Raw genomic sequence first — 16031 nt, forward strand, 5'->3', positions numbered from 1 at the left:
TGTTTAGGTGAGTTTAAATGTTATGATAAATGTTAAACGTAGATCTTGACTTCAACCAACCTTTAAAATTCGTTAAACGCACGATATTAAACGACGCGTTGACGAAAGCATCTCGGACTACTTCAGCAGCAACTTGCGCGGAAGGACACGCCCGGCTGCGACGGCGATGATGCGGTCATGCTCGGGGAAGAGAGTCAGAGAGAGAAGTTGAACGAGTCACGCCTCAGCACAACTGGAGGAGGAAAACGCTCAACTTTTTCACGAGTTTTATGGATTTAAGTGCTCGACGCGGATTCTGTGAGACTTTTAGGGGCTTCTGTGTTGCTTTAAAAGCAGTCTCCTCCCACTGTTGTGAAGATTAAGTGGAGGTAAACTCGTAGAAAAAGCGAAGGCACGCAGCCGCGCGAGCGACTCTGACTCGTATATGTGGATTTTACAGAAAATATGGGTGGATTCCCCCGCTTCTCTTCGGGCAAAGTCGTTTTTCTGGCACTCAGCTGGGTTCAGTTTTCGTATGGTGAGTAATTTAACGAGCCCTTGTGTTTTATCTGTTGTTTTTATGTCTTATCTCCCCGCTCGCGTGAAGCATCTTCACTTTTTTTTTCAACTTGAAAAAGTGCAACTTTGAAATTTGGTGAAACTACACTTTTGGATCAGTTTGCATTTTTTTTTTTTTTTTTTTTTTTTTTTTTTTAAATACGACTTTCTTTGACTGAAACACTCTCGAGCCTTTATTTTCAGACCCAAGCAGTGCGTAGAAAATTTTAAACGTTTGTAGCTACGACGGGTAAATAACATTTGAGCAGAGATTTTTCTTCAGAGTTACACTCGATTCATTAGTGAATCGGATTCGTTTCTGTTTGTGAATCGTTTTAAAATCCTAAGATGTGCGGATTTGTCTTTGCTTCTGATTCTGTTGGACCTTCTCTCGCACCGCTGCCCAGATGTTGGCCAGAGCAGGCCGTGTGTGTGTGTGCGTGTGTGCGTGTGCGTGTGTGTGTGTGTACCAGGGATATATATCACAGCATGGGGACCAAAACCTGTTCACACACACACACACAGTGGGGATATCTGTGTGTGTGGTGTGTATTGAGCAGTGTGTTCCTGTAGATTCCTGTACAAAGCATTTTCAAGAGTCTCTCAATTTGAAGAAGGTCAAGTGGCCATTTGCATAAAACACCTGAAGAGACTCTACTTTTAATAAAGAAGTGATCTCCATCAAATCTCTGTCATTTTTACTGCAGTTGTAGTCACTTGCATTGTTTTAAATCCAAATCTGTAACTTCAATTTGACCCCATGTAAATACTTGTTGTGGACTGCGCTTAACGTTTTCAGACTTACAGCATAATTAATGTTATATATGCGTTTATTTGGGAACCGTGGGCTGGATTTCTTGTGGGAATGATTCACCGTGTCCCTAATTAAGTGTTATTTAAGATGTAAACAGAGTCATTTGGGGAAATGTGATGCCAGTTGCTCTGCTCTGAAAAAAAGGATTGTTCACTGGTGGTGATAGGAACCAGATGTCTAACTTTTAAAGGGCACATATCGTGGAAAACATCATCCACAATTATTTTGTAGATTTAGCCCAGGTACTTTTTTATTTTAAACAAATTTAATGCAGAATATAAACAGAAAAATGAGCCATGAAGAGAGAAACTGTTCGTATCACGATGAATTGTGGCCGTCCTTGGTTCCTGAATCCACAGAAATATCTGGGATATGTTTCTTAACTCTCCCTCGCAGAGAGACATTAGACGTGGTTATGAATCTCCGCCTGATGTAGGAGGCATGGGACACAGTTTGGAGAAGTTCTCGTCTCATTCGTCACAGGAGATGGTGCAGGGAGATTGTGAAGAACGTCAGGACTGTTCTCCACCCGACTTTTACACGATTTTGTTTACATCCCAGGTCTGAATTTGGATGAGGTTTGAAACGTTTGTGGCGTCCCTCCTTTTAAACAATTTCTAAGAAAAAAAAATGAAGCATCACATTTATAGTGTTACACAGGCTCACTGCGTAGGAACCCAGCTCTGGACCGTGACTTTTACACCTCCCTGCTTTTCAGGACCCTCGGTGGTCGACCAACAGTTTAAAGGCTAAGCAGCAGCGATATGAAAGTGTCAAACAAATTAACACAGTGGAGTTTGAGTTCCTAACTTGTGTTTATTGATCGTCAGAAAACATGTGATTTCTTACTAATTGAAGGAATAAGGTTTAAAAGACCGTTGTTCCCCCCCTCAACGGTGTTGGGAAACTCTAATAGGCGTCTTGCCTGTGACGTAGATGGTGGACAACACTCTAGAAGCTGCACTTAATTTAATGCAAAATGATGAAAAGGTGTGTTGTTTTTGGCTGCAATCATTCAATGTACAGTGGGACATCTGTGAACAAATGACCCAAAGATCCCAAAATATCCAGAAAATGGACTAAATTTGTCCACTTTAAACGGGCACTTTGGAAAGGACCATCCGCTCACTCCGTTATCTGTAGCTCATTTCACTGGCGCTTTTCCAACAATATGGGCATGTAAGGACACCAACGAAAGGTGTTCAAGAGCCTCTGTAACATGGAGGTACACAGGGTAAGGACACTCACTTCGCCTGTTTTAGTTGGTGTTAGTTAACGTTAGCTTGACTCGCTAAACTCGGTGTCTCAGATTATACTCGGCTACGTAGCTGCATTACGGAGGTTTATAGTGTCGGATGAATTCGAGTTCGACTTCGATCACATTTACAAGAATAACGGTACCTCTACATTTGAGTTTAGCTTATTGCTAGGCTATTGTCATGAATAATGTTGGTTATTTAGCTAGCTAGATACTGTCATAACAGTCAGTCATAACGGTGTTTTACCGCGGCGTTGTTCAGCTGTTGTCCACCAGTGACGTCACGGTCGCGTTCAAGAATTTCCGTAGAGAGCTCGGGTTTTTCCGTCAATTTAATAAAATTGTCAGTTTTAAAGCAAATTAAGCTGCTATTTTCATTTTAATTCATACTTATATCTGTCAGTAACTACAATAATGTGGAATATTCATGGAGGTCCATTAAGTGGTGCTTAGTCTTTTAATATTGTGCTGAAAGTGTTTCCTTAACAAATGTGTGTTTTTTTTTAAAATTATTATTATTTTTAAAATTATACTAATTCAAGTTTACAGTGTTAGACTGTTACCTTTTTTGTGGGCCATTGTTATTGGATTTGTGTGTGTGTGTGTGTGTGAGTGTGTATTAAGGACTATGCCATCTGTAGAGGGAAAAAGTTACAGTCCTAAAGGGAGCAAGAAACGAAAAGCTTTTCTCTCCCCTCAATCTCAGAAGTGAAAACGAGAATCGGATTTTAATTCTGCTTTGGCTTCCTGCTTAGGAACAGAAAGACGTTTTATTATTTTTTTTTAAAACCTGTGTTTGTGGTGTGCTCTTCAAATGTTCCTTGACTTTCAGTAACAGTAAATACGTTGATGGAGCTCATTACTTTACTCTGGTTAACCCTAAATGCTGGAAAAGTGGGTTTTCTCAGACGAGTCGTGGCTCTTTCTGTTTGTTTTGCTGCAGAGTTTCCACTCCCCTGCTGTTCTAATTGTGCTCTCCATCTCGGCTCAGCTGGGTTTTGGGCACAGAGCTGTGAATCATGACCCTAGTGCATCCAGTGTAACCCAGATTTTCAGTAAAGCTGCACAGTTTATTTGTTTTTATTTGTCGATCTTTATTGTGATGTTGCAATGCTGCTACATCCTTTTTAACAAAAGATTTAGAAACACGTGGTAAAGCTCTTATTTTAGTTCGGTGCCTTTTCTTTTAGGGGCAGAGTTGAACTCTTATTTTGTAACTGTTTGTTCACAGATTATTTAAGTCGGCACCATGTAGAGGATCTGAAAATGTGCCACAAAATTCACAGACAGCCTTTGGCACAGTGTAAAGCAGCCAGTCAGATCCGAGCGCATTTGCATATGTTGTTCTTAAAGGGATAGTAACAAAAACAGCCAACGTAAAGACCCCCCCACTGGTGAAAATCAAGGGTTTAACCTTGTTATCATGTGCTAGAAGATGTATCCTGAGTGTAAAAAGCATACACAAGTGCACACAGTGAGGGAATGAGAGGATCTCATGCAAAAATAAATGAACAAAGGGCTTTTTAATCGTGGCTGGACGTTTTTTTTAATTCCAGTCCATGTTACGTGTACAGTAGAGTTTGTTGCACTTCTATCGCAGTGCTATGGTTCTGTGTGCTATGCATTATTAGGCCTGTGTTTTGACTTGTTTTCTGCAGCGGTGATGTAACATGTGACTTGTGTTTCTGATGCGTTCGACAGACCTGGTGACTGTGGCACAGAAGAGTTTTCACAAAAGAAAAACGAGGCAGTGACTGGAGGCTCGGCAAGAAGCGGCTGGAATGCTGCTGTTGGTGTTTCACATTCCTCGCTTGCGCACGCTCTCACACACTCTCGCGCACACACACACACTGCTAACGCTGCACCCTACCCATTGTACTTCTCAGACAATGATTCTTCTTTCTGCACCGGTATTGAATGTCCTCCCCAGAGGTGTTTAACTCAATGCACCTTTTCTCCATCTCTTTATCTCTGCCTCTCTTTTCTGCGGCACACGACCACGTTCGGCTGACCTCTCGTGTGGGTCATTACCGGTTGTGTGTATTTACTCTGGTTGCACGGCCCCGCGTGTGCTGGGAAAACTCGCCCCATTGTCCTCTCTCTCTCTGCTGCTGCTCTCTCTGGTGTGAAATGTGATTTCTCCAGAGCAGACTCCCACCACACCAAACACAACGAGACACTTATGGGACGTCCCACACTCCGGCATTTCTGACCCGGGCTTCCACCCACAGCCGACCGCAGCCGCTGGGTTCAGCCACTGGAGCAGCGCTGGGTCACTTGTGTTCTGAGTATGGAAGCTATGTTGATGTCTTTGCATTGAAGTTCACATTATCACCAACACCCATAAACCTGTCTTGAATCTGTCCGGCTCCACTGCGAATCTACGACGTCACGATAAACTTGGTGCAGATTTTTAGGAAATTCTCAGCCTTTGTTTTGCTTTTGTTTGATTTAATTTAATTTGTATCTTTTTAAACAATATCCACTGGCCGCAGTGTTTCTGGAGCAGCTGTTTACACTGTAGAGGACATGGAAAACATCTGGGAGTCACGTCACTGGAGCAACTCAAGGCATTTCAGCGAGCGGTGTACGCAGGTACACAGTAAAAGAAAATGACCCGCACTAATCCAAATCAAGTTTAAAGAGTGTCCTACCTTAATAACATCCCAGAGTTGGTTCACCAGACATGGCAGGCATTGACTGTATTTTAAAAGTTTGTTGAGTTGAGCACCATTCTTTCCTAAACTCTTTACCACATGTTGAACATTGTCCATAATTAAAGGCTAAGCCCCAGCGATATGAAAGTGTCAAACAAATAAATACAGTGGAGTTTGAGTTCCTAACTTGTGTTTATTAAGAGTCAGAAAACATGTTATTTCTTACTAATTGAAGGAATAAGGTTTAAAAGACCCTCTGAAAGAGCCTCTGTAACATGGAGGTAAACAGGGTAAGGACACTCACTTCGCCTGTTTTAGTTGGTGTTAGTTAACGTTAGCTTGACTCGCTAAACTCGGTGGCTCAGATTATACTCGGCTACGTAGCTGCTCTAAAATGTCTGTGTTTTTGTGGTTCTGCAGAAAATGGCCTGCACTGCAGTAAGGGGCACAGTGTGTGATCTTATTTCAAAAGGCTCATCAGTAGCTGGCAGTGGCACGAGCTGTCTCTGAGCTGTTTTTGCCTTTGGTTTTCATGGTGGTGTAACGACATTAGAGAGTGGCTTATGGGTCTGCAGTGGAACTGTTGCTTCAGAGAACCTGACACAGACCAGACGAACAGAAGCAACTCTATCCAGGCAGACACACACACACACAGCAGTGGAAGGCTAAGAATGAGAAGTCGGTGGTTTCTAATGCCAAAGGAAGAACAGTGTTTGTTCTGTTTAAATGAAGTGCCACACGTTTCCAATACTGGCATTGAGTCTTTTGGCAGAGAGGCTGGTGAATGTGGAATGGAAAACACAGTGAAATATTCGCAGGTTAGTGGACAGCTAAAATATGTCTTCTCTCGTTCCGTTGGTTACACAGTGTCTCGATTCTTTGCAAATCCTGTCCGTCATTAGTTCAGCAAAGACATCTGGTGTCAGTACAGTTTCACACTGCGATTCAAGCTGAGTGGAAACAAATGGTGGAGTTTTGGGCCTTGTGGTTATGTTGAAACTCTCTGCATTTCCCCAAATGGTAGCCCTTCCATTGGCATGCTTCAGTTTCTCAAGGCAGCAATGTGGTCTGGAAATCGAGGCTAAAAGCCCTCGGGCTGCAGAACAATGCCTGCAGTGGTGTCGGGTTTAGGCGTGCACTGGCGCAGTGGGAGCTGAGAGAGAGGGAGAAAGTGAGGCAGGGTGGGTGAGCGAGGGCGAGTTGTTGGGGCTTGTTAAAGCTGAGGATTAGGAGCCTTGTGTCTGCCCTGCTGAGCAGGTTAGCAAATTAACAGGGAATTAAAATGTCCTGCATTCCTGCTGCAGAGCAGTGGGGTAATCCCCCAACCGCGCTGGGACCTGCCTCGTGGGGGCGGTTTTCAGCTCTGGATCTTCATTAACAGAGCGATGGTCTCAGGCTAAGATTGTGGAGACCGCCGGGTCGTACCCCCATGCCGCACGGTCCTCTGCTCTGACCTTTCTCACGTGGCAGATCGGACAGACCCTGCATTCTCCAGCAAACCTTGGGCGTGTCAAGAATGCCCCCTTTCTCCTCCTCCCCCGTGGGTCATTTGGCTTTGCCGGTTCCGTTTGTTGGAGACTTACAGCAGTTGGTTTAGGAGGTTGTCGTTTTTGCGGGAGTGCATTGGCACTTGGGGATAGTCAGGGCTTGGTTGGGTGGAGATGATTGGGGTTTGACTGATTGCGTATTGATCCCCTTAGGGAAATGGCTTCTCTGTTTGTTGATGAGATGACTAGAGCTGCGGGCTGCCAATCACGAGTTAGGTGGCTGTTATTTGGTGGCGAATGTAGGTGTTTGTTTAATGGAGAACGTTGGCACTTATTTGTTGGAGTGTGGACTGCTTGGTTGTTGCAGATTGTTGACATATGGTGGAGCGCACTGGCGCTTCATTGGTTGAGAACAAGACATTTACCTGGTGGAGCATGTTGGCGTTTGGTGGAGTGCACTGGCTCTTCGTTGTTAGCGAGAAAGGCTTGGTGGAGGTGTCTGGAAGCTTAATGCAGCTGTTTTAATGATTTGTTGCAGGTGTAAAATCATCTGTGCGTCAGGTCTGGTCCTGTTCTCTGTTATTAGCTCTTTTTGACGTTGAAGGCAGAAGTGGCGTGTTCCAGATGACACAAGTGAAAGTGGACTGTCTGAAAAAGGCAGCAGCCGCTTGGGTCTCGTCAGCGAAGCACTCTCTGGAATGCTTTTGAGTTTGAGATGTCAGCAAATTAGCTAAGTCTCCTTCCTAATTAGGCAGAGCCTGTCATTAACTAGTCATATTCTACAGCGTGGTTTTCTGCAAATGGGTTTTTAAACTCGTTCTGTAATTACAGCCCCTGTTTTGTTCGAGAGGGATGAGCGAGGGCTGGGGAGGGCATGGGTGGGGTTGCTTTTGCTGTAGATTTCTAAGGTAAGAGATTACAGACTGGAGAGCACTTGCTACAGTACAGCGATTTTTCAGGAAATGGGGTTGCTTCCTGGCAGAGCGCGAATAACTTCCCTTCTCCTGTCCGCTGTGGACTGCAGCCAAACCTCCACTGGGCTCCTGTAATTACGGACATTTTTCTCTAAGTCTCCTCAAACTCTGTGCCTCTTACTGCTCGACCAGTCGGCCACACTCTCTCTCTCTCTCTCTCTCTCTCTCTCTCTCTCTCTCTCTCTCTCTCTCTCTCTCTCTCTCTCTCTCTCTCTCTCTCTCTCTCTCTCTCTCTCACACACACACACAAAGTTAGTTTGTTTTCTACCAGCTTTAATCAGATCAGTTCTAATCAGATTTAGTTTTCCTCGCAGTGCGAGCTGGGTCTAACACACGAGTAGGTGGAGTTTATTGTTTATTTCAGGTGCGTTTACCATGCTGCTTCAATGCATTGTTATTACTATGAGGGGGCGAGAGAGGGAGAGGGAGAGGGAAAGAAAGAGTAAGAGAGAGAGAGATGGGAGATATCTGGGTGAACAGTCAGCTCCCCTGGGCTTTGTGGAGATTGCGTTTGGCTTCGAGCACAAGGCAGCGGTTTTAGTCTGGTGGTGAGTACTGCAGCTGGGTACCAGCTGCTTCAAGTAAGTGTGTGTGTGTGTGTGTGTGTAACTGGGGGAATTCACGCTCCAACGTTAAAGCTCCCTCATCACCAAAGCGGCCTAATATAAAACAATGTTCCTAAGAAACACATTTTTCCAGAATCGAAACAAGCCGTAAAAGACAAACTGTTTCCTTTCGGTTTTTAATGAACTGGAGGAAAACACAAAGGTGGTATTTAGTGATGGTCAGTGAAGGTTTACTTTGGAGCCTACACCCAAACATCAAGGGCCAACACACACAAAAGCTCATACGTTCATTTTTTACATGCTCATTATCTCTCTCTCTCTCTCGACTTATCGTACAATACATGGACATTTCCCTGGTTCTGAAAACTGTAGTTTTATTTTAATTATGTTTTATTTAACAATTTTTCAATATTTCAACTGCAATATCTAAATATTCTTAACAAATATGTTTTTGCTACATGTTCATTGCATTTTGAAGAACTGTAATTGCATTAATATTATAAAATCATTAAATCAGTGGCCACAGCTCCAGGGACCTGGAGGTTGTGGGTTCGAGTCCCGCTCCGAGTGTCTGTGAGGAGTGTGGTGTGTTCTCCCTGTGTCTGTGTGGGTTTCCTCCGGGTGACTGTCTGTGAGGAGTGTGTTGTGTTCTCTCTGTGTCTGCGTGGGTTTCCTCCGGGTGACTGTCTGTGAGGAGTGTGTTGTGTTCTCTCTGTGTCTGCGTGGGTTTCTTCCGGGTGACTGTCTGCGAGGAGTGTGGTGTGTTCTCCCTGTGTCTGCGTGGGTTTCCTCCGGGTGACTGTCTGTGAGGAGTGTGTTGTGTTCTCTGTGTCTGCGTGGGTTTCTTCCGGGTGACTGTCTGCGAGGAGTGTGGTGTGTTCTCCCTGTGAGGGTATGGTCAAGCCTTGTGCCCAATGATTCCGGGTAGGCTCCGGACCCACCGTGACCTTGAACTGGATAAGGGTTACAGACAATGAATTAATGAATATATCAGTGACATATAACATGTAATAATATCATTTATCACCGTTATTTCTGGGACAATGTATCGACCATCAAAAATAGCTATCGTGTAAGGCCTACGCATATGTGTACATCAGCAGACACACACACACACACTCATACTTTCACACATGTATGTTATGAGGTAAATGAGTTTTCCTCATGTTCCCTCAGTGTTTTGTAAAAGACGGCGTATGTGCTCCATTTCACATCTGGCCACTGCTAAAATCTCACAGCACACAATTCCCACACAGAAAATAGAGATAGAGACAGAGGGAGAGGGAGAGATGGTGGGGATGAAAGAAGTAAACGGAGAAAGCAGACATGGATAGGTAAATAAATACCAGGAAACAATCTGATCTCAGTAATGAGTTAAAACAGCAGCAGTGGGGGGTCCCTGCTCTCAGCTGTCCAATAGAGATGTACCTGAGGCCTTTTCCACTGGACCTGATTGACTTTTGGTTTATTATGCTAACTTTGTGAAACATCCCCCAGGAACTCTCAGTTAACAGGATAGCGTAAGCCTGTCCAGCGAGAAACAAGCTAAGGGACATGTGAGAACGCTGTGACCATTACAGATACGAAGGATCTGAAAATCAGGAGTCTAACACCAGATAAAACACTTCAAAATGTTCATACGTCAAACTAGGGCTGGGCAATAATTCAATATCAATATGTATATCGCAATATATCGAAATATTTCAGTAACAATTTGGTCCGTATCATCCGGCTCTACGTGAAACAGAACCATTGGGTTTTATTTAAAAGATGCCGATGCCTTTGATGGTCACGTCAGTGTTAGTATATTTTAAACATCACAGAAATCATAGAAACACACAGAATTAACATGAACAGTGTGGCACTGAGAGTGGAGTTTCCCCAAATTATAAAATGAATCAGTAATCGGTTCTTATTACTCGGTTAAATCGGTTCCATATTGATTTTCACTTGTCTAAATATGCCAGGTAGGCCTGTGTTACCTTATGTAAGATAATACGTTATGTTAACACTACATGCTAATTGATATATTCATCAAAGCCAGAACATAGCTTTATTATCAAACTTGAAAGAGTTAGCTGCCTTTCACACAGAAATATAATGAAGCAACTGACCAATAGAAATGCTCTGAAATAGGGCTGTATCGTATCGTGTGCAATAATTTGCTCTACGTTCAAAAATTTGCTCCAAAAGAGGAATGTCCTCAGTTGTGTGAAGGTGGTTTGGAAATAAAATCTCAATACAGGAGGTCCTCGGGTTACGTCAGTCCCGAGTTACGATGTTTCGTGGTTACGACACATCTCCCATTTCGACTTAAGTGGTTTTGTGTCGTAAACGTCGTAACGTAAACTTCGTGTTTGGTGTGCGCAGCGCCGCGGAAGAATACACGGTTACGCGGCTCGGGACCGAGGAGGATAGGTGTCAGGATAAGTGCTTACAGTATGTTATTTACGTACAGTATGTACGTATGTTCCGACTTACACCGAAAATCGGCTTACGATGCAACGTAGGAACGGATCAACGTCGTAAGTCGAGGACCCCCTGTATTTTTTTTATACAATGTCTTGGTAAAGGTTAGATTTGTACTAAAATAAAATGTAAATAAATATAATGTAAATAAGAAATATAGTATTAATATAACATTTATTTTGATGCAATAATGTGTTCTTAAAATTAATAAAATTATTTTTAGTGTATTTTTTTCATATCGCCAAGAATATCGTTATCGTCAAAATACCCTGAAATATCATGATATTGTTTTAGGGCCATATCGCCTGTCCCTACCCTGAATTTATATGGAAACGTAAAGGTTTCTGTGTCCAGTGAATCGACCTGACGGCTGTGGCTCTGCGTACTCAGTAGGAAAAGGCAAAATATGCGCAATTTTCTGGTAAATGAGCAAATGATCAGTGTATTTTTTAATTGTGTGTTAGTCAAAGTTATACGTTTTAAAATGGGCAAATTTAAGAGCAGACTGTGAGAGTGTGTGAGTGACTGGGTGAATGAATGAATGAATGAATGAATGAACTTCAGAGTAGTACTAGGCTTTTCACTGACAATAAATATGTTGTTAAATACAGCCTGTAACATGGGCTGGTTTATTAGTGAGCTGATATACTGATGACCATGTGTGTGTGTGTGTGTGTGTGTTGTGGAAAATGCAAGAGCCTGTGTTGGTTTACCCTCACCCTGAGCCTCTGTTTTAGATTTAAGCTCCACGCCTTCACACTCACGTCAGCAGGAGTCAGAACTTTATCCTCCACAACACCGTAACACCCTCAATCTTTCCATCCTGCCTTTCTTCTCCTCTGTTTATCTGTCTCACCCCCTCTCCCACACCCATCACTTTCTCTCCCACACACTTCTTCAGTCTCTCTCTCTCTCTCTCTCTCTCTCCCTCTCCCCCTGGTTCACTCTCACTTTGTGGAGTCTGGGAACTACTTGTTATAAAGTTGAAGTGTGGAATAAAGCTGGCACTGGACCTGAACTATGCTAAGCTTTACAGTTTACTTTTACGGTTGGCTCTCATTAATACGCGACGTTATAGGAATTACATGTCACTTGAAGAGCACTGAAACAAGTGGAGAAAGCCAAGTGGAAAGTGCAGACTCTGCCTGATTTCTGAAATAACTTCTTGCTGTGTTTACAGTCTTACTTCTTATCTTTCATTTTCCCTCTGTCTTTTCTTGCTTTGAAACCGTTAGAAAAGTTAGACACAGAACTGTGGCAGTAGACACCAAACTCAACATGAACGAGGTCGATTAGAAGGTCGAGGTGTAATTAAATAAATGTAAATCCCATGTAAATAGTGCGTAGAAACACAATGATAACAATAATCTGAAGGGTGAAGTGGCTCGACGGTGGGAGGTGGTATGTTTGTTTTTGTCATTTAGGCGTTAAATACCTCACTTGATGACTTACTACCCCCCCCCCCAACCCACAAACTTTACAGATGCCCCTCGTGCCCCCTCCGTGCTGCAGGTTGAGTGACTCTCGCTGACTCATGAATATAAAGGCACCAGGACAAAAGGCTTATCGTGTAAGAATAAGTCCCGCTGATAAGATGACTTTTGGCCGTTGTTTATGTGTGAATCACAGGCAGTGTGAGAGTTGACCGAAGGGAAATCAGAGCCGATTTGAAACTGATCTTGTGCTCATTACAGACAAAAGTGTTACAACAGTGAGATAAACAGCCGTTTGTAAAACGAACGTGTCACTGAATTATAGTAAATCAAATGACTGTGGGATTGGTGAAAGCCAGGGTTAAACGTGTTGATGAATGTGGTGTTGCACATAGTAAATAATACAAGGTCATGCATTCTCTACGTATCTTTTCTGTTTGTATTGTGTTTTGAAGCGAGATTACGGCTCAACTTAGACACAACAAGTCTTCAAAGGACACGTTCATTTTGGGCTCATTACAGAAGGATCCCTGTACCATTATAATAAGCGTTACCTGTATTTCGCTGAGAAAATGGCATTGAGTCTATACTCCAGAGCGCAGCAGGTCACGAGTAAGAGAAACCATGACAGAGCACTCATCAAGCTTTTAAGTATAAACTTAAGGTATGTTTTAAAGCAAATCAGGCTTGTAATCATGTGTAGTGTTATTTATTTATTTAAAAGTGGTGTTTATTGCGCAGATGACATTGGCGTTTAGTTAGTAATCATATGCCCAGAGTTACTAGAATTTACATTGCCCCAGGTAGGTTGGTAGGTGGGTGGATAGATGGATTAAGTACGTAAGCAAGCAAGTAACCTAAGCTCATGGCCAGTGGCTCTCCAGGAACATGGATATTCTAAATCTAGAGGCCTGCGTTTCCTCCCTGAAATGGCTGTGCAGCTAAATCCTCCCCCCATCGTTCCCACTTCCTGTGAGGCCGTTGCTAAGGTGTCACTATGGTAAAGGTGTTGGTCCCTAATGTGGTGCTAAGGTACAGGTATTGACTGCTAAGGTGTTGCTAGTCAGGTGTTAAGCGAATACTCTTCCAAAGACAGTTTATACTGGACTCTATGGAGCTCGGTATACAAAAACAAAAACACGGGGTGAAAGGTCATGAAGTCAGGGAGCCACCAAACTGTAATTTGTCGTGATGGGCACGAGGATACCCAGGTGTGACCGTGTGATGGAAGTAGGTCTCCAGGAACGTTGCGGAGCTTAAACAACTTTGAGGATTGTATTTCTGTAGGAACATGGTATAATCGAATCTCAGTAGAGCAGTGGAGCTCCACTAACCCGTCTGCAGATGCATTCCAGAGGCAGTGCAGGTCCAGGATCAGAGTTAGACCAAACCTAAACCAGTCGATCTTAAATAGCAGCTCTAGGGCTGAACTCTACACTGGCAGGAGATCTGCTGGGACATGGCTGGACATAAACTTCATAGGAGAGAACATCTTTAGTAAGAACCCTTGGATGGTTTCCCAGACAGGGATTAAGTCTAGTTCTGGACAATCTAACCTGCTTTAAATGGAAAATCGCAACTCAAAATGCTGGACTAGGCTTAATCCCTGTCTGGGAAACCAGGATCTGGACTGTCATCCCCAGGATCTGGACTGGAGCTCAACTGCGCTGGACAGAACTCTGTAACTAGTCGTCTTGGGTTTCCAGGACCGTAAGATCACAGCACGGTTGGCGCTGCAGTTTATATGGCAGTAAATGTTCAGTAGCAGGGTTGGAACTGACCTCCACAGGGCAGTGGATCTGCAGGAGCAGGGCTTGGCCAAACGTTGGATTGAAATGGAAATGGAGTAATTAGGGGCGGGCTGTCCTATATCCCGTGACATCACCTCCTCGGGCAGTGAGACAGTGTGTGTGTGTGTGTGTGGGGACAGAGCTCGTCAGACCAGCCAAACCCCATGAATCTCTCACTCTCTTGAGCATTTCTGACTTGCTTGAATTAAATTAAACTTTTTCCCACTGCTTTGGATGCTTTGAATTTCTCTCTCTCTTTCTTTCCTTCCCTCTCTTGATTCTTCCTTCTCCTTCCCATTCTTCTCGTCTCTACCTCTCGAGTGCTCTTGACTCTTGCTCTTGTGCTGTATTTTCTCTTCTCCCATCATAAGCGCTCCCTCTCTCTCTCTCTCTCTCTCTGTGTTCCGCCCTTGAATCTCAGCGTGTGCTGCGTTTCTCACACGGCTTAAACCGGTTCTCACTAAACCTTTCCCACCAGAACCGCTGCCAAAAATGTGCTGCCGCCAACATCGCTACGCCCAGCCTTCATTTTCACGCCTGTGCACTTCAGAGTGAGTTTGACAGGGCATTGTCTTGAGCTCCTTTGCTGCTGTAGGTGTACAGACTGTTTTGCAGCATGCAGGTTTACTGTAAGTGGATCAATCGCACTCGAAAGAGAGAAAACACACCTTTTAAATGAGAAGTGATCTGACGATAACGTCTCAGTGTCCCCATCATCTATGTGTTTCATATTCTTTTGTTTTGGTATTACCTTTGTTTTCGTCTACCTCGCAAAACCGAGCAGCAGTCCCGAAACCTTCAGGCTTTGTAGCTCGGTGAGGTTTGTTCAGAAGAACGCGTCTCTGTCTCTCTTTGTGTGTGTGTGTGTGTGTGTGTGTGTGTGTGTGTGTGATTTTCTTTCTTTCCACATTTCTTTTTGAACTCTGCTTCGAGTCACATTTGAACCTGAAAGCTCCACGGTTTCTATAAAAAAGAAAAAGAACAAAAAAGGACGGCTTGAATCTGCTATTATTGAGCTCGCTCCAATATCTAAGACCCAATTGTTTGCCTTTGGCTCGGCGCCCGGTCTGGGCCCAGCATGAGCCCTTTGTCTCCGAGCGCAAGCACAAGTCGATAATTTTGAGCATTTGCTGCACGTTGGTCAAAGTGCAGGAAGTCAGTATTAGCTCTGAATGCACTTCCTGTGTTGAGAAGTAAGTGTGTCCTCAAGTGTCAGCAGTGCTTTGAAATCATATGACCTGCCATCCTAAATGTCTCAGGGGGAAGTGTGGTCTAGAAGTTGTGAGACAAAAGCTATGAATCATAAAAAGGAACAGTCGACTTGGATGATTAGAGTAAAAGTAGTAGTGATTAGCTTTGTTTAAAAGTTCCCGTGTGTCTCACCTGCAGCTTCAGACACATCATTTTATAGCGTGTGTAGTTTATGAAGCATCTTTTTTACAGTTAAGGAGTGTTCAGAGTAGTAACTATATGGATATATGGGGAAAAATTGTTCATCCAATACTTTTACCACACTGTTCTGTTCTCTGCTTTTCTCTGGTCTCTCTGTTCTGGAGCTGTTCTGTTGATTTGTTTGAAAACAGTAGGTTATTTTTATTTGTTGACTGTCTGTGAGGAGTGTGGTGTGTTCTCTCTGTGTCTGCGTGGGTTTCCTCCGGGTGACTGTCTGTGAGGAGTGTGGTGTGTTCTCTCTGTGTCTGCGTGGGTTTCCTCTGAGTGACTGTCTATGAGGAGTGTGGTGTGTTCTCCCTGTGTCTGTGTGGGTTTCCTCCGGGTGACTGTCTGTGAGGAGTGTGGTGTGTTCTCCCTGTGTCTGTGTGGGTTTCCTCCGAGTGACTGTCTATGAGGAGTGTGGTGTGTTCTCCCTGTGTCTGTGTGGGTTTCCTCCAGGTGACTGTCTGTGAGGAGTGTGGTGTGTTCTCCCTGTGTCTGTGTGGGTTTCCTCCAGGTGACTGTCTGTGAGGAGTGTGGTGTGTTCTCCCTGTGTCTGCGTGGGTTTCCTCTGGGTGACTGTCTGTGAGGAGTGTGGTGTGTTCTCCCTGTGTC

The 16031-nt window shown here is 43.9% G+C and overlaps 1 protein-coding gene across 1 annotated transcript in view; it reads left to right on the forward strand.

Moving 5' to 3' along the window:
• Positions 1-232: 232 nt before the first annotated feature.
• The window catches only part of notch2 (notch receptor 2), a 65071-nt gene continuing 49272 nt past the window's right edge, over positions 233-16031 (forward strand). The window contains exon 1 of the mRNA XM_066643271.1: positions 233-517. Within this exon, the coding sequence (XP_066499368.1) occupies positions 445-517 (73 nt within the window). The 5' untranslated portion in view covers positions 233-444. The remainder of the gene's footprint in view (positions 518-16031) is intronic.

Source organism: Hoplias malabaricus, chromosome 14, assembly GCF_029633855.1.
Source record: "Hoplias malabaricus isolate fHopMal1 chromosome 14, fHopMal1.hap1, whole genome shotgun sequence".
In the NCBI taxonomy this organism is placed as follows: domain Eukaryota; kingdom Metazoa; phylum Chordata; class Actinopteri; order Characiformes; family Erythrinidae; genus Hoplias; species Hoplias malabaricus.